General features: G+C 35.1%; 3 protein-coding genes across 3 annotated transcripts; all 3 read right to left on the bottom strand.

The window, feature by feature from the left end:
- Positions 1-159: 159 nt before the first annotated feature.
- On the bottom strand, positions 160-1,994 carry LOC110700695 (protein MOS2-like). Its single transcript, XM_021878282.1, has one exon. It carries the CDS (start codon positions 1,822-1,824, stop codon positions 454-456), a length of 1,371 nt encoding a protein of 456 aa, XP_021733974.1. The 5' UTR covers positions 1,825-1,994; the 3' UTR covers positions 160-453.
- A 2,225-nt stretch (positions 1,995-4,219) lies between these two features.
- Positions 4,220-7,454, bottom strand: LOC110700699 (plastidial lipoyltransferase 2-like). The gene is made up of 5 exons (XM_021878284.1): positions 7,325-7,454; positions 6,729-6,880; positions 6,344-6,608; positions 5,210-5,360; positions 4,220-4,740 (listed from the first exon to the last, which is right to left on the bottom strand). The coding sequence occupies exons 2-5, from the start codon at positions 6,869-6,871 to the stop codon at positions 4,409-4,411; spliced, it is 891 nt and encodes a 296-aa protein (XP_021733976.1). The 5' UTR covers positions 6,872-6,880; positions 7,325-7,454; the 3' UTR covers positions 4,220-4,408.
- A 1,905-nt stretch (positions 7,455-9,359) lies between these two features.
- LOC110700700 (respiratory burst oxidase homolog protein A-like) lies at positions 9,360-17,502 on the bottom strand. Its single transcript, XM_021878285.1, has 14 exons — positions 16,957-17,502; positions 16,664-16,804; positions 16,090-16,246; positions 15,801-15,963; positions 13,205-13,648; positions 12,372-12,758; positions 11,645-11,740; positions 11,425-11,540; positions 11,165-11,267; positions 10,847-11,029; positions 10,528-10,659; positions 10,309-10,437; positions 10,065-10,143; positions 9,360-9,704 (listed from the first exon to the last, which is right to left on the bottom strand). The coding sequence occupies exons 1-14, from the start codon at positions 17,162-17,164 to the stop codon at positions 9,595-9,597; spliced, it is 2,448 nt and encodes an 815-aa protein (XP_021733977.1). The 5' UTR covers positions 17,165-17,502; the 3' UTR covers positions 9,360-9,594.
- Positions 17,503-18,732: the final 1,230 nt, after the last annotated feature.

Genomic DNA, 18,732 nt, shown 5'->3' on the forward strand with positions numbered 1-18,732 from the left:
TTGAATTTGCTTATTTTGCTGGTAATGAGAGAAAATCATTTCAATACAATTGCCCTCATATGGAGGTCAAGTGGAGGTTTTTTTTTTTTTTTTTTTTTTTTTTTTTTTTTTTTTTTTTAATTTAAGATTAAAATAAAATTTAATAACACATAATCAAGGTTGAAGTGACTTAAATTTAGCAGAGATCAGTTTAGTACTGTATAAAGCATGGAGAAAATAACAATAAATCTAGTTAGTGAAATCTCTCTTAATCATCTATTGGCACCGTACAATTGTAAAAATGATTTTACAATCCACTACCCAATAACATAAGGATGAATCAAAATATACTACTAGGTAATAAAAAACCTAGTGAGCAAATGTGAGGAAATTTGCTTGTACAATAATCAGCATGACTCTTCACCCTACATAAGCCTATTCCTGTTGCAAGGTTTTGCCACATTGATTACATAATCAATAACCAATGTCGCCTGGGTCTCCAACGAATTCAGCTATTTGTTCAAGCTGCACATGAATCAGCTCATGTGTATCAGCGTCTTGAACTACACCAGTTCCCCTCTCGGAATCTTTTTCCACAAGACTGCCATAAGTACCCTTGTGGTTTCCGAAGAGAACAAGAACAGGACCACCTCGCCTAGGAAGAGCAGTTTCCAATATCTCCTGTTCTACTCCCTGAACAATCTCCCTACCATCATCCATCGATATATCACAGGTCCTGACTCCAGCAGCATCGATTACCACACCCTTCTTCAAGTAAAACTTTCCTCCTTTAAACGACTTGCTAACAATTCTGACCCTAATATGACTCCTAAGCCAAGAAACTCGACTACTACTAGTCCTTTCCTCATCCACCCGCACCCTGCATTCACTCTTAACTTCACCAACATCACCTCTCCTATCCTCATTTCTACCACTCTTACTTTCCTTTCTTTCACTCGACGAATCTCTACTCCCCTTCTTATCGCTGCCCCTCAAAGATTCTTTAGAACCTCGAATCTTCAACTCCTTCAAACACTTATCTTCCTCCAAAGAACCCAACTCAGCTACTTCATCCACTCGAACCTTGACTTCCTCATCACTACGCGAAAGCCTCAAAAACAACGAACCGCGTAACACTTCAATTACTCTACCCTTATACCCCATCTTCCTACCACCAATAATCCTAACCTCTTTCCCAACCTCAAACTTTCCTTTATTCTTATTATCCCTCCCATCAACTTTCTTAGGAACCACATCATCATCACTAAACCCTAAACCCTCTTTCGCGTTCCGGCGTTTATACTCAACAACCTTGAAATCCTCCTTAGCATTTCTCCCAATTCCCATCCCTTGTCTCCACCCATACCCAGCTAACAAAGCTTCCCCAAAACCCTCAACAGGAACCTCCTCAAATTGATCAAAACCCTCATCTTCAGGCAACTTATCTAAATTATTTCTCAATTTCTTAAGCATAATCGCATCAATTGAATTAGAAACATCGAATTCACCCTTACCATCAACCGCATCTTGCCGAAGATTCAACCCGTATGAAATTTTCGATTCAGATTCTGGGGCAACAACATCAGCTTCAATCTCAACTTCAAATTCAAGGGGTTTTCCTTCTGAATGAATTGGGGGTAAATCGAGATTCTTCATCTTCTTCGCGGGACGCCATTCGTTCTGTTTTGGCGGGATGGCGATTTTTTTGGGGCCTTTTTCTAGGGTTAGGGTTTGAGATGGGTCGAATTCAGGGATTGATTCACGATTAATTTGGGGATTTTTGGTTTTGGCGTTCGATTTAGAAGAAGATTGATTTGATGATAAAGAGAAAGAGATCTTGTTCATGGTTTTTGATGGAGGAGAGAGAAAATTCCAATGATATTTTAGCTATTTTTATGGGACTTGTTAAACATCGCCCGCGTTTTTCTACATAAAGCCCACAATTTATAAAATTTTGACAACTTTGCCCTTGTTCTAATTTTAACCTAAAACGAAATTTTGTCTCACCCAAAATGTGGAACAGCGCCGGATCGCCGAGGGACACCAAAGAGCCGCCGTCGTAGCCGGAAAACGAGGTCTGAAGTGGTTAAAAATCAAGTTTTGCCGGCGAACGTCTGGCCGGGACGCCGCCACCGTGGATGGGGCGCCTGGCCAGGACGCCATCACCGTGGCTGGGGCGCCTGGCCAGGACGCCGCCACCATGGTAGTGGCGTCCTGGCCAGGCGCCCCAGCCACGGTGGTGGCGTCCTGGCCAGGCGCCACCTCCTCGGTATATTTTTTTTAAAATCTTTTTTTTCATTTTGGTTTTTTTTTTTTTTTATTTTGTTTGAATTTTGATAAATTTGAATTTTTTTTTAAAAAAAACAAAAAAAAATATTAATTTATTTTGAAAATATGCTTTAGTAAATTCAAAAAATAAACAAAATTAGAAAGAAAAAACCAAAATAATAAAAAAAATTTAGGAAACAAAAACATAATAAAGAAAAAAATTGCAAAGAAAATCCAAAAAACAAAATACATTTTAAAAAAAAAATAGGAAAAAAAAATTGAAAAAAAAAATTAAAAAAAATTTGAAAAAAAAAAAAGGCTACTGGCGCCTGGCCAGGACGCCACCGCCACGGTGGCGGCGCCTGGGCAGGACGCCGTAACCACGGTGGTGGCGTCTTTAGTGGACGCCGCCACCGTGGCCACGGCGTCTTGCCCAGGCGCCGCCACCGTGGCGGTGGCGTCCAGGCCAGGCGCCAGTAGCCTTGGTTGTGGCGCCTGGGTGGGGCGCTGCCACCACGGCTCCTTCGCGATCCGGCGACTTTGTTTACTTCCACCGCGACACCGCCTCCGGTGCCGCCACTTCCCGTTTATTAGCCATAACAGTGTGTTTTAAGATAAAAGTGTGTTTTTGATGTTGAGGGCAAAAATGTCATTTCATTTCAAATTTGTGGGCTTTATGTGGAGATTTGCGGGCGATGTTTAGCGTTTCACATTTTTATACTTTGCGGTCACCCAATTATCATTTATTGCGTCATATATTCGTCCTGATAACATTCCTAACTTTGTAAATCTCTTCGTCAAAAAAAATAAAAAATAAATAAAATACAGAAAGATAACATATTATTTTATTATTAGGAAAATGCTATACATAGCCCTAAGGGCTACATATAAGTATTTAATTTACTCTTGAAAATTGTTTAAATTTAGAAAATCATACAAAAACACACTAATTACACCGATTTGCGCGTGTTTTTATCATGCATTCCTAACTTTATACATTTTCCAAGAGTAACATTTAACAACTCATAATCAAGGCTGAAGTGCTTACTTTTAAACTTAGCACAGACCAATTAAGTATTGAAAGTCTGAAAGTGTTAGAGATATCGGAATATATGTGTGATATATTTTCCGTGTATATTATTTAAGAGAATAATATATTTAGGATATTTATGTTAAGATATTATTTTGAGAATAGAATAATATATTTAGGATATTTATGTTAAGATATTATTTTGAGAATATATCATTAGGATATATGGTATATCTATTAGGAATATTGTTTCCTATCTTATGAGCATAGGTTTTGTATAAATACTCAACCTATTGATAAATAATAATCAAGCAATACAGAAGTCATTCAATTCTATTTCTTCTCCCTAATTTGTCAGAAAGCAACTAAGCAAGGGTAAAATAACAATACATCGAGTAAGTGAAATCTCTCGGCATCGTACAATTGTAAAAATGATTTAACAATTCGCTATACATAAATAAAATTTTTTTTTAAAAAAATGTACTTTTCCGTTCCAATAATATTGCAACAAGAATGAAATTAAGCATCCCAAAGCACATTTTATATGTTAATAATTGTGCAAGAGGAAAATTATAAAAATATGATATTTGTAAAAGTATTTTATAAGACGAATCTAACAAAATCTCACGTGACTATATTTTGCTTAATGTATAAAATTTTATTTGATGGTCAAACAAGAGTGATAAGCAGTATAAATATCCGGTTATTGCAATATTATTAGAACGGAGGAAGTATAAAGTACTCGTAATAAAAAAAAGCTAGCGAGCAAATGTGCTCTGGAATCCTGACTGTTTACCGTACAAAGGCCTATCCCTGTAGCAAGGTTTTGCTTTGTTCATGCTGTATGCCAAAATCACATTTACTACTAGTACAAAAGTTGATGGCCAAATTCTTTTGTGCATTCCAAGTACTGATATTGTGAATATTGAGGACATAATGGAGTAATCCTTTCAATAGACCAATTTTCACTCATTGGGAATCATGGAATTTTTAAGATATACCCAGGTGCACCTAGAGTTAGGTACACTCAACTCAGAGGTTTTCTTTTTTCCGCTCATTTGATGTATTTTGCTAAATTTGAAATTTTTTAAAATGAGCAAAAAAAATTTAGGGTACCATGCATGCATTGCTCTAAGGATTTTCCTTTTTCAGAAGATATGATGCTGGCTGAGATACTAGCTCAAGTTTAAGTTGGAAAACTTCAGAAAATTCCTGAATCAGTGATTTCTGGGCCATGTCAATTAGTAAAATATCATCAGCACTGAGTTGATCCATGCTTGAATCATTGTGGGATGCTTGGAATTCTCCAAGTAGTTGCTTGATGCTTCCAACTTTTCGGTCTCGTATCCCACAAGGTACTATCTGTTGGAAGGGTGTCAGGTCCACAGAAACATTCAGAGCTAGTCCATGGTATGCTATCCATTGAGATACCCGTATCCCAATCGCTGACAGCTTCTGGTTTCCTGCATTAGAATTTAGAAGTGAGCAACTGCAGACTTAGAGAGAAGATTTCTACACGTAACATGGAGACGAAAGACACCTAACTTAATGATATTGCTCACTCCCTTAAAGTCACAAGAACATAAATTATGGGATAACTAGACCATGGTACATTGGTACCTATATTCCAAGTAAGTTAAATATATTCCAGAAAATTCGACATAGATATGTGAATCTATGCACATAGTAGATGATTGCAAGGTTTTTAAAAAGACTAGACTAAAATGATGAACAGTAATTATGCATTGTGAAAGTCAAATGACCATTTCATTTAATCTTTATCAAGATCCAAAATTCCACTACAAACACAACATCATCAAGCACAACCACGCAGGCATAGTTACACATAATGCTCAAATATACTGGATGCAACCTATTGACAAATGACCTGGACAACAAGGTGATCAACTGATCAAGGAATATTACACATACCAACCCAAACACCAGTAAAGCCCTGGAGTCGAGAAGCCTCAATAGAAAAAGTTAAGAAAAGAACACGAATCACCACCTCCTCAAGAGCCCTCAGGTACCAATGAAGATCCATGTTGTGATTTCGAAGGTTGATGATAGGATACATAACCAACTACAGTCAAAGATAAAACAGTTAAAATAATAGGAGACAGGGATGATCTAAAAAATATACATTGCAGAACTCAGCACAATTAAGTCTGATTTCAAGTACTTTTCAGACTTTCAGCAGAATGAAAATATTGCAGTCACATTTTCTTTTTTCTCTACAAGTATCACATTATAAGCCCTCATGTGATCTTGTGCAGGAGTACCGTGTGTATGCAGGGAAAGTGACAGCTCAGAGGTTGAGCCAGGGAAGCGCTTCTATAAGCTCTTGGCTGCTGTCTCCTTAGGGTGTGGTTAGGATCAATTCTGATGCTTCAATTTCTGGTGATGGCAAGTTCGGCCTGGGGGTTGTGATCAGGGATGCTAATGGAAGTATTATTGCTGCAAAAGTGAGAAAAATTAAGGGGGATGGCAATGTGAAAATGGCCGAAGCACTGGCTGCAAGAATGGAAATTATGCTGGCTAGGGATCTGAGGTACAGAAGAGTGGAATTGGAGTGTGATGCTCTGGGTTTAGTGCGGGCTGTGCAAGTTCAGAGGGCGGGGATGACTCCGTTAGACCTGTTTTTTATTAGTGTCCTTAGTAGTGAGTTTGATATGTTTTCTTGTTTTCATGTTAAGAGAATGGGTAACACCGTTGCTCATTGATGGCTAGGCTTGATCCAAGTGATGGCTTAGAGCAGACTTTTGTAAGCTCCTTTCCGCCAGGCATCCTGGCCTTGGCGGATCTTGACTATTTAACTTATAATATGCTTGCTCTCCGAGCCTTTTAAAAAAAAAAAGCCCTCATGTGATCTTCTTAACAAATATTTTCTATTTTTAGCCTAAAAAATGAAATCTTGATAATGTAAACAAGCAAAAAATAGATGCATAACCATTGTCAAATACAATTAAACACATAACACAAGATAAGTTTCAGCAATAAAAGAAATGATACAAGAAAAAGTTACAGAAAAGAGACATTCGAGGTTATATTAAAGAAGAAACGTACCTGTCCAGGTCCATGATAGGTAACTTCACCACCGCGTTCAGTTCTAATAACATCATAAGGGGAATCTTTCACATTAAAATTCAAGAACTCCTCGGAGCTACCGGTGCCCAAAGTATACACAGGAGGGTGTTGCAGCATAATCAGAGTATCAGGGCACTCTTCATTCCTCTCAATCAAAGCTTTCTTCTCTTTAACAATGGCCTTCTGCAACGCCCACGCCTCACCATAAGGTACAAGCACATTATGAAGGTCAATATACTCACATCTGTTGCACAACGGTCACACTACCAATTAAGAAACAATGTTAAACTCCAACTTAAGTTCATCAAATCAATATGTTAAAGCTTGTCAAAATGAGTCTTAAAGGTGTTCAACTTAATCTCACCTTTTGGAGCATTTTGACTGATTTGTTAAACTAAGTGAAACCCGGTTAAGTGTGTTTAAACGACGAGCATAAGAGTCCCGGTTACACCGCCATCGACTGTGAATTGGGTACATTATTACCGAGTCATGCGTTACAACAGCCATTGTATATCTCTGTACAATAATATGGGACAGAAACCCCATCAATTGACCATCATCATTAAGATTGAAACAACTCAAAATCAAATTCACTAACAAATGTCCAAATATGATGAAACTTTACTAAAAATTAAGCTCAAATTATCCTTTTTTTTTTTTTTTTTTTAAAGAAAAGCTCAAATTATCTTACAAACCCCATTTCATTATAATTCTGCAATTGCAATGAAAAATTCACAGCTTCCACAATAATTATCAATCCACAATCATATAAAAATAGCATTAATAGCATACTCTATATACTGAAAGAGAGAACTAATTATAAATTACAGATGACACAAAATACTCAAAGAAATCAAACTAATTCAACTGTGCTCATTAAATTACTACAATGGGTCAATTTATAAACCAGAAATTTATGTTATAGAGTGAAATTTGAAACTTAAAAATTGAAAATCATACCGCAATGTGAGGGCGGCGGACTGGTGGCCGAAATCAGGCGAGTAGATTCTCCGGCAGCCGCAGAATTAGTCGCTTTGGCTCTTTCAAACACGGCCAACAGAAATTCAACAACTTACTAGCCACTTAAAGGTCCCAAATTTGACTTTTTTTTTAATTATTATTATTATTACTAATAGAGAATATCCATAGAATATTCTCATCCTAGGTTTAGGATATAAGATATGTACAGATATCAAAGATAATCTTATATAAAAATTATCTGACATGTACAGAATTATCTGAAGGAGTTTACATTATCTGACATGGTATCACAGCTTAGGTTAGATCTTGGGATCATATACAAAAATTATCACCCTGCCGGTGGCCGCGGTGGGTTAGAAAATTAAATCTACTGGCGGGATATACAAAGTTTTTTATGCTTCCGCAAACACACATAAAGATTTTTTTTTTTTCTTTTCTCAAAGTTTTTTTTATAATCTTTATGTAACCTTGCGCCTCCTACCAACAGTAGCAATCGCGAAAGCCTCCTCCATCGTTGTTGGCAATCGCATACACTACCGCCTCCCCCTACTGGCAGTAACCACATCTGCCAACCTACTCCATGTGTCGCACTCTATTTCCACCTCCCCATGACCAACAATGATTCTTACATTGCCTCATTGGTTTTTTTTTTTTCTTACACATAATCACATAGATTTTGTTTTGGTGGTGGTATATCACAATAAGGTCAACTTTTGCACATCTCTTTTGCTATCAAGTTAGCTCCTTTTATTGTTGCAGCACTTGGAATCTTTGTGGAGTATTAATTCTTGCTACCTCGTTTCTCTTTTGAGAATTGATTAATTTCAAGCGGTGGGATTTAATCTTTTCTTGCGCAATTTTATTTGTTTTTCTTCAACTGTGATTTCACGTAGTAGTGTAGTGTCTTCTCCCCGATGATGGTTTGATCCCTTAACTTATTCTTCTCTGGATCTGCAACTTGGCCCAAGTATATGCGTGACTCTTCTCCTTCGGCCTAAAAGCGCATATCTCTACTATACGTAGGTCGTGGTTGTTGCTTCTCATCGTCATCACCAGCACATGCCTACTACTTCTCTTTTGATCATGGGTTACTATACTATCCTTACCGTTCGATGCGTGATTCAGATCCAGTCTGAGCATTCGATTTTCTCCCGCTCTGACTGCGGGGGTGTGATAGAGAATATCCATAGAATATTCTTATCCTAGGTTTAGGATATATTTTGTATAAGATTATCTTTGATATCTGTACATATCTTATAGTTACCTAATATGATTAGGTTTCTCATTGTAACCCTATAAATATTGATCAATGGAAATCACTCTAATTTAATCGAGGAGCTTTATATTATCTGACAATTACTACTTATTATTATTTTGGTATTCCACCCAATTCACCCTTTGGGCTAATCCGGATTCGGGATCAATTCTGGGTGATTAGGTTTTCCAATTCCTTCCCAATTGTTGTTGGGGGGATTGAACATGGGTCCTCCCTACCAAATGTAGTCTCAATCACCACTACACCAATAACCAATTGGTCCTAATTTGATACGTATGTTTGATGTTCCGGACTTCCGGTAAGTGTTACACTTTGACTAATATATAGGTTTATGCAATTCAATTGACTTTAATTTAAAATAATCAGAGTATGATACTAAGATTGTAGAGTTGATACTAAGATATATTGAAAAATAAAAGATGTTAAGTGGAAAATAAACATGAGTAATAAAAAAGTTGTGGTGATTTTGTGTGATGATCACGAGATAAGAGAGAAATAATACTTTGTATTAAAAAATGTAGTTCGGTCAAGTAGTTGTTTGTCAAAAAATGTGGTTAATTAGTCCTAATTGGCTTTGTTCCTAATTGGTTAATCAGACTAGGCTGTGGCGATTCCACAGCCTAGTCTGACCACAGCCTAGTCTGAGTATTATTGAATTAACATCATCAATATTTCTCAAAAAAATGCTTTTTTTTTTCTTCTCGAATAGTGCTATTAAAACTCCTATACATGTCAATATTTATGACAATAATACATGAATATTCATATGAATTTTCTATACATACATCCCACAATCTCTAATTATTTGAACAAATTATTTGGTGCATCTAACATAGATGAATATTCTCCTCTTATCATACACTTATTAAAAAATTTGGTAGGATTAGCCTAGACTATACATACAATGATACAATTCACAATAAATCTTGATCTAGCTTTGAAGAATAAAATAAAATAAAAAAACCGAGAAAACCTAGTAGTTTTCCTTGTGGAAGACAAATCTAGTTGTAGTTTTGGTAGAAAATTTGGTGCACAAACCCTCCAATTCCCTTGCCAACTTCAATGAGCCACAATAGAATACCCCTGCAACAAGCAATCCTTTGGTAGTTAGCTAACTTTGCTTCAATTCATATAGGTTTATGCCATTTTTATGGTGTGACAACATTTCCATGTTTATTTGTGTGCCACACTTGTTTTTGGCATACAGTCATACCAAAACTCGGATGATTTTCCTTGATCGGGCGAATTTATATCATAATTTGAACAAATAATGGTGAAATGAATAGCTGATTATCAAATATCAATCAATAAAACTAAATTTTCATATATACGGTACACAAAAAGTGGGATAGATGATTTGAATTATCACTCTTAAAGACGTAAAATTTACAATAAATGGAGATGTAGAGTAGTATTTATGACAACATTTAACTTTTATCTTACCAATACGGGATCCTGCATGTTTACATGCCAAATTTGAGAATATTTTGAACCAATTTGGTCGAGAAAAATGAGTTCGCACCTATTGAACAAAAGAAAAAGAAAGAGAGAGAAATGCTTTAAATATGAATTATACACCAACTTGGCTCAATTGGTCAAATTCTTACTTTGCATTCTCAAAGTATATCAAAAACAAATATGATCTACTATACGAGTATTATTTAAGAATGAAAGGAGTAATGTATACCCGGGTTTTAGAGAAAACATCAAGCCCACTTTTTGTGAAATACAAGGCTTGAATAATGCTTAGCAAAATTGATCTTGCATCACCACTTTGATATACACTTGTAAGAAAGTTGTGCATCTCTATCACTTTCTGAAAAAATGCAAATAATACACATTAATCTCTTACTATTTAGATTAATCAATTGAAGAATAACAATTTAGAGGTATAAATGTGAGTCACCTGTTTTTGGTTTTCTTGTGAAATTTCGTTCATGGCATCTTTGAACCACCCTAAAGAACTTTGTTCCCTAGTAATCCAATATAGATAAGCCTTCAAAGGACCTTTCGAGAAACCGATTTCCACATCATGTACCTATTCATTAAATTCATATCAAATTAGATTATTAGAGCGCACATATACTATGATACGGTACTTTAATGATATTTTTCTTTGTCTAGAATTAATTATCACATTGTTTGAGAATATGTTAATATGGTGTGTGTGACAACTATATCTGGATAGAAAGAGTGTTATTTATGTGAAATCACCGGATTATTACTTGATTGTTAGATGGTTTGTGAAGCCTATCTCCTATGTCTTTAAGGACACTAATGAAAGGTGTTGCTCCTATGCCAAGGCCAATGAGTACAACCACTTCGTACTTAATATGATCTTGAGAAGCTGCTCCATATGGACCGTCGATGTATACTTTAGGATAATCGAACGGTTTTGACATCATTGCCTGTTGAAATTAAAATTGACACAACAAACTTTTATCAGATCACTTCGAAAGTTTAGACCTTACAGAAAAAAAAAAAATAAAAAAAATATACACGCTTAAATATTGCATAATAATGTTAGTTTAACCAAAGCTTACTTGATGAAAAAGGTTGTGGATTTGGTAACTCCAATCTCCAAGGGTTCTAACATGAATGCTTAGATGGTTATCATTTGGTCCAGATGTTAATGAAAATGGGTGCCTGAAATGAACATACAAATTAAGTATATACTCGAATCGTACAAATTAAGTATGTACTACCTCCGTTACATATTAGTTGTAACTTTGAAATATTACCAAAGTTACAACTAATACGTCACGGAGGTAGTATATAGAAGTTGTGTATGTTGCATACGTACCATTCAAAAGGTGAAACTTGGGGACACTTGATGAAAATATACATGCCACTACTGTATGTAAATGTTGCCGGTTTGGAAAACTTCAAGTTTAGAACTTTCCCTGGATACATATTGGCCTGCAAACATGATATTGTAGGTTAATATAGATCTTGTTTGAATCGTCATGATGATAAGTACCTTTTAAAAGTTAGATTAATAGAAATTTTAAAGATATAATTACCTGAAGAACATCAACTTCATGAATCTCTGACCTAATGCTTCGATAGATTCGCTCACCACAATATAGTAAAACTGGAATTGCCAGGTACATCCATGTCTGACCATCAACAAGTTTAAGGTAGATTGTAGAAAGGAATACATAAAAGATGTTATTAAACTCTCCATGATTATAAAAATAAAAGGCTACAAAATGCAATTTAGGTCTATAATTGGCTAATTATATGCATAACTAGTCAATATTTTCAATAGTCATCACTAAACATTGTCATTAGGTTTGCAATGGTTGTAATTCATGTAAGGTTATCTAGGGTGGTACCGTGGTAGCCTTAAGTCCATAATACATGGGTGTGCACGCACATGTGTACGTGTCCATTATAGTCTAGCCTTACCAATGACGAATTTTTTTAGGTAAATTTACATACGTATGTAGTTAGTAATTGATATAGTAGATATCACGGTCATAAGCCTCAATCATCCGTTTAAGTTTTTGGGTTAAGTTGGTTTATTAACATGGTATCAGAGCCAACGTAATACAAGGTCACGGGTTCAAATCTCATCCACAATCTACTTTCAAGTGGAATATTTCGCGCAGTGTATGTGGAGAGCCCATGTTTCATCCACATTTCAAGCCCAAAGGTGACTATGTCTATATGATGTATATTCTCTATCACATCATTTTTGTGCATTTTATGCATGCATGAATTAAGAAGAAAAATAAGCAAGCATACCGTTTTCTCGGCAAAACTGGTGACAAGGAAGAGGAACATAGAGTGGATGATGAGCAAAACATAGACCACAATAAGAAGATGATGCGAATACCAAAATGTGTTGTACCCGGTCACCCGGCGAATAGGCTGAGGCAACGACGGTGACTGGCGGCGAGGCATCCTCGTAGCCAAAGAGAAGGCAATGACCATTATAATGACCATGGCAATCCCAGTTGCAACCTCAGTTGTGCACAAAACTTGGAAATATGAGGGTTGTTGGTTCCCAAATTTGGTCCCAAATGTTCTTTGGAAAACTATTGGGTTACTGCCTGTTATTCTTGGGAAGTCACAGGCAAGGTGAGTACCTCCATGTAAGATCACCCCTATTACAATGCCTCCTGCAATTAGCTACACTTCAACATATTATTCAAGTGTTAGTACTAGCAAATTAAATTCTTTTTACTAACTTAATTAGTTAAGTTTATAATATCTAGTTCTCTATGCTTTCATTATAGTGATTAATTCATATGAAAAAGTAAATTCAAAATTGTAGTTTGACTTGAAATAAAGTTGTTACATACATATTTCACTTTATGTTAGTTGCATAACTGTTAGACAATTAACTAGTTCAAGTAGGGTTAGGTTGGAAGCACAAAGGTTACTTTTTTGTTTATACTTGTAGACTTTAAACTTATTATGCACCCCGGACCCTTTTAAGATCATGATTGAATATAGTACATGTGTCTTAGCAATAAAAAAAGTGTTTTCTTATTTCTAGTCGCAAATAAGTACTTAGAAATGTGGGCTATCATTTACAGAAAAAACTTGAAATAACATCGATATTGCAATAGTACCTTATGGAAGTTGATAGTATCATTAAAGGGAATAACAGAGCTAATCCGAGGGTTCCTCCTAAGCCAAGTAACCAAAATGCGGCAAACTGGGAGAAGTATAAGAGCCATATTGAACTTGAGTGTTTCAGCAGCACCTTTGGCTGTACTTAGGCAATATCCCATTACTTGGAAGGCAGCTCTATGCTTATACTGAATAAATTTCCATGTAAATAGAGTAATGCAAACAATCAGCCATAGTGTTACGATCCAAGCTCGCCGCCAGTACGTTCGAAACAAGATCTCAGGCAACGATTTGGTTATTATGTGTTGTTCTTGATGAAAATTGTCTTGGTATATGCTAAGATGATCATAGCTTGAAGTTGTGGTATACTCTGTTATATTCTGTTCTTTTGAGAGGTACCCTTTTGTTAAGGCTGTTCTGAAGAGCTGGTTTAGCTGATAGAACTACAAAACAATTTAACAAATGTTTAAGTATGTTACACAGTACTAGTTTATTATGATGTCATTTAGTAGGATTTGCTTCAATGTGTACTTACCAAAAAAAAAAAAAAGTGCTTATAAATAACTGAGATTCTGTTATTTCGTGAAGAATAAAGATGTATGTTATTGACGTATTCTCAATGGTTAAGGTTAATGGCTATTTAACAGTTTTAGGCTTAATAAGGCCGCCACAAATGCAAGTTTTTAATAATAGAGGGCTACTATTGATAATCACAATGAAAATTGACTACAATGAACAAAAATAGAAAACTACCATTGAAAATTTCCCATAATTAATTACTCCGTAGTTGTTTAACAACATCAAAAGTCAAATTGAAATAAAAGTTCCTTCGAATTGGAAAAATGTAATTAGGTCAAATCATGAAAAGATATACAAGCATATCATACAAAGTTGTACTTCCATCAAAATGGAGGATAATCATAATTGCCTTGAATAAGTAGAGCTTCGGGCTTGCTATGCTATGCACTGCTAAGCAACAATTATAAAGTCCTAGAAGTTGAAACTACTTAGTAAATCATGTCTTGCTCCTTTCTTTTTTTTTAATTGCTCTACTTTGACTAACACGTACTCCACAATTTTAAGAGCTTGACAAATAAACTATAGAATAGTAAAAAGAGTAGGGGTGATACAACTAAGCACCATAAGAGGACAAATATCACTATTGACAAACGATTGATTATGTATTTCCTCCAAAATACAAATATAAGTATTTATCATCTCAATCAATTTTGATTAATGTCTTAACATGATATATTCCTTTAATATATTAAGTAAATTAGAATATATATATATATATATGAGGTAAAAATAATTAATAATAATAAAAAAATAATAATAATAATAACATTCGAGACAACGTCTGAACCACATACTAACTATACAAACCGTAGAACATAATTATTACATTAAAGAAGTACAAACTAGTAATCTGAGACATCACCCGCGCCACATACTAATTTTATTATAAAACTCCTCACATGAAAATTAGAGCAATTATTTAAAAATGAACCGACTACTTCGTAATTGACTTCATAATTTAAAAAAAAAAAAAAATATTGTGTATGGCGACTAGACCTGGTTATTGGGCGGGTCGGTCAGGGTCGATTGCGGGTTAGGGTCAAAGAGGGTCACATTTTATAGGGTCAATATAGGGTCGGGACAATGCGGGCCGCGGGTCGATAATGGACGGGCCTACAAAATATCAATTAAAATAAATATTGGACAAAGCCATTATTAAATACATACGAATACAAATTAATCTGATCTATATAATTATTTTTACATTATGTATTTTCTTTATCAACTAAATTGGAAAAACATGTTGGCCCTATATTGACCCTATTCAATAAGGGTCCTGTCCATTAATAGCTCTGTCCATTAAAAACCCTATAAGCTTGGTCCTAACCCTATTATCATTGGGCTACCCTGTCCAATAACCACCTATAATGGCGACCATTATTTAGGCGTGGGTCCATGTCGTGTAATCAAAATGTACTATTGGGAGACTTCTAAGACTTGGGCCAATCTTTTTTGACTACGGCCATCGGGCCCAGGCCGACCCATGACAAGCTTTACTCCACAAACATCAACGCAAATTCCATACATCATCCTCTAATTCAAAGTAAACCATAAAAATGGATTGACTTGAGTACTAATAGACAATACAAAGCCAAAGAAAAAAAAAAAAATCATGGAATCTCAAATTTTAATGAATTTGGAACATTAGGTACTTAAATAGTCCTTTTCCAATTATCAATAATTCTCCTTCAATACCTAAGAAGCTACTTATTAATTCTATGTACGGACTATATTAATTTTATAGAAATCATACAACCAACGCCAATGAAAAAATATGTGCTTCTCCTTATCTTATTTACATAGTATTAACATGAATGTGCAATGTTTGCAAAAGGTAAACTAATGAATTTATGATGGTATTCATGCAACTATCTTCTTCCGATTTGGTTGTAATATTTTAAGTAAATTACATTATCAATTTGACTATAGAAATCATGTAGTCGTATATGTATTCATTATGCTACAATGTATACATACTCTAAAACAAACGTTCAAGATACTTGAATAATTTCTCACCTCAATGTAGCCCTTTTGTTGAGTATCAACTTCTAGCATGATCATAGAAGCAAAATGCTCAGCCTCCTCTTGCTTCATGTCCAATTTATTAGTAGTAACGCTTAACATTATCATCTGCTTGAAATCATCTTTTGTTATTTTTCCATCCATGTCTTTATCACACCTGAAAATATGAATCAATCAATCAAATACAATGTAACAATCTTTGTTTTTTTTTGCAATTAACCTAATTTCGAGCATTAGTACGTTCATTTTGCTATGAAATTTGATGGGTTTAGTTGATAATTACATGTCAAAAAAGATTTGCAATGAAGAACTATAAGAAGGATTAGTGAGGCGATGCCAATATCCATAAATTTCCTTTTTGGTTAGCTTGTTGTTGTGGTTCTTTCTTCCCTTTAGTACTTGTAGAAGCTCACCAGCAAATTGTGCAGTTTGTTGCATGCCTATAAACATAAATTACAAAAATCGATCAATTAGCTAGCTAGGGTCCTTGGTCTTATTAATCAATAACTTAATTGAATTTTTAGAAGCGAAAGAGCGTAGCTACCAGTAAGAACCCTGTAAAATATAAGAGTACGTATATGATGTTTTTAATAATAGTTGATTGGTAAGTGGACATGTTTTTTTATTACACGAAACACATTTATTAATCCATATATGTATATCAGTATATGGAATACAACTAGAAAATTAACTAAGATCCTTCTACTAGAAGGCCACATTTTCATGTGTACACCTTTGAGATCTTTTAGTAATAATAGAAGGTGTTCATGCATGTTTGAAGTTTAAATAACAAATCATACACACCAAGTACACACCGACCTTAACCAAAATAATGCAATACTTATATCAAGTCTCACCTATGCAATACCCAAATTGTGAGGCATCAATCGTTGGGAAAGACTCATGGTCATCATGTCCATAGGAACCACGAAAGGCAACCCGATCGAATCGTTGCTCAACTTGTTTCCAACTCATGTCACCCTTGCCATCAACCTCCCCTGCATCAATTAAGTTGATTTCAATTTCCTCCTCAAAATCATCATAATAGAGTACGTATGTAAAAGTTATGTTATTTTTTAATCGCGTAACATTTTATTAATATAAATAAATGCTCGGCCTAGGGCTCCCTAAAGGGTAGAGTCGTACATACCCAAAGGGTCAACCTCCCCTGCATCAACAAATCTTAGCCATCGATGACTACCCTCTAGATGCTCTCTAACACCCTCATCGTCAACATCCGAACATAGTGATGATAACGACGAAAATGATGGGTCACCATGCTCACGTCCGAGAGTGGAATTTGATGTTGATGAATGTGAAGATGATGATAAATCTAACTCCTCCTTGCAATCCTTCATCACCTCTTATTTTTTGTTTTTTGGGTTGAAGTAATTTGTTGAAATAAATGAAATTCCTAGCTATATTGCTCTAGTATGTACGTACAAGAGTATAATAGAAAAATTAGGTGAAGTAAAAAGGGAAAGAAAGTAGATATTATGTATTGGAGTTGGACAAAACACTTAATTATTGCATGTATGTAGAAGAAGATATCTAATTATGAAAATTAAATATTTGGACTTAAGATAATATATTGGAGAGAAAAATGAGGGGTTGTTGGCTTGTAACACTTAGTTAAACCAAAGTGTTTAGTATGTATAATTAAGTGTCTATTCTTGCCCATAAGAAAAGTTGGTACAACTTATATTTACTTGTAGAAGCATATATATATACTTGTATCATTGTATGTGGTAGTCTCAACTCTCAAGTCAATGCAATTGATCAACTCATCAAGCAAAGTCTTTTGGATTGTCGTTTATTTGGAGTAGGTTTTTAGTATGAAACCTCTATAATTTAGAATTTGATAATGATCTTTCAAAAAAAAAGGTTAATCTTCTTGCATAGCTAAGCTAACAGAAATTATAATTAATTTTACTAAACCTCAACTATGCGTCTATGCTCATAAAAAATTATATGTAAAAAATAATTAATTGCATCATTATTATACGTAATCCTCATAGAATTCGGAAAAAAAAATATAAAAAAAAGACATAATTCACATAGGAAGTGATCAACATTTGAGTTATCTAAGGAAAAATAACATCGAGGAAGTTGGGGAATTTTCATGGAGTGACTTGAACACGGCCCGACGGATGAAGCTAAAAATTAACCCGAGCCGAACTGACCTGATCCGATTATATGTTGACATGAATATGATCCGATTATCTATTGACCAAAACTTGACCTGATCCGAACCGAAATGACCTAACTCGTACCTAACTCAAACAACCTAATTGCCAAGTCTACACACATACTCTACATCCATTTCTTACAATCTAGACAAGACTAACTATCATTAATACAACATAACTCCGTAATTTTATTCGCTTAAATTAAAATCAAATCAAATGACAATGAAAACATACAAGTAATTTGGGACAAAGAGTTAAAAAAAATACTTCAATAGTTACCGTCGAGCCCTCGAACCAGGCCTAAAGTAACCATTGAACCAAGCCATCCAAAAAGTGTATAGGGGTGTTTGGCAATTGGCTTTTTGCCTAGCTTTTGGCTTTTTAGTTTGGTCAAACAGCCAAAAAATTATGTTTGGTAGTTGGCTTTTAAGCTAGCTTTTTCGACAAAAGCCAAAAGCTAAAATAAGAGTAGCTTTTTCTATTGGTTTTGGCTTGTTGGCCCACTTTATCACTAATAAACAACTAACAACCATTAATAATTTTACCACACACTTTTGTAAACAATCGGCTTAAACTAGCCCTGGTTATTGGACAGGGTAGTCCAATGGGCACCAGGGTCGGGCCAAATTAAAAGGGCTATGACCCTCTAATTATCTAACTGGACAGGGCTCGTATAGGGCCTCTCCTAAAAGGGTCATTAATGGGCTCTTGTGAACAACCCTATAAAAATGAAAATA

This window comes from Chenopodium quinoa, unplaced genomic scaffold (assembly GCF_001683475.1).
Source record: "Chenopodium quinoa cultivar QQ74 unplaced genomic scaffold, ASM168347v1, whole genome shotgun sequence".
NCBI lineage: Eukaryota > Viridiplantae > Streptophyta > Magnoliopsida > Caryophyllales > Amaranthaceae > Chenopodium > Chenopodium quinoa.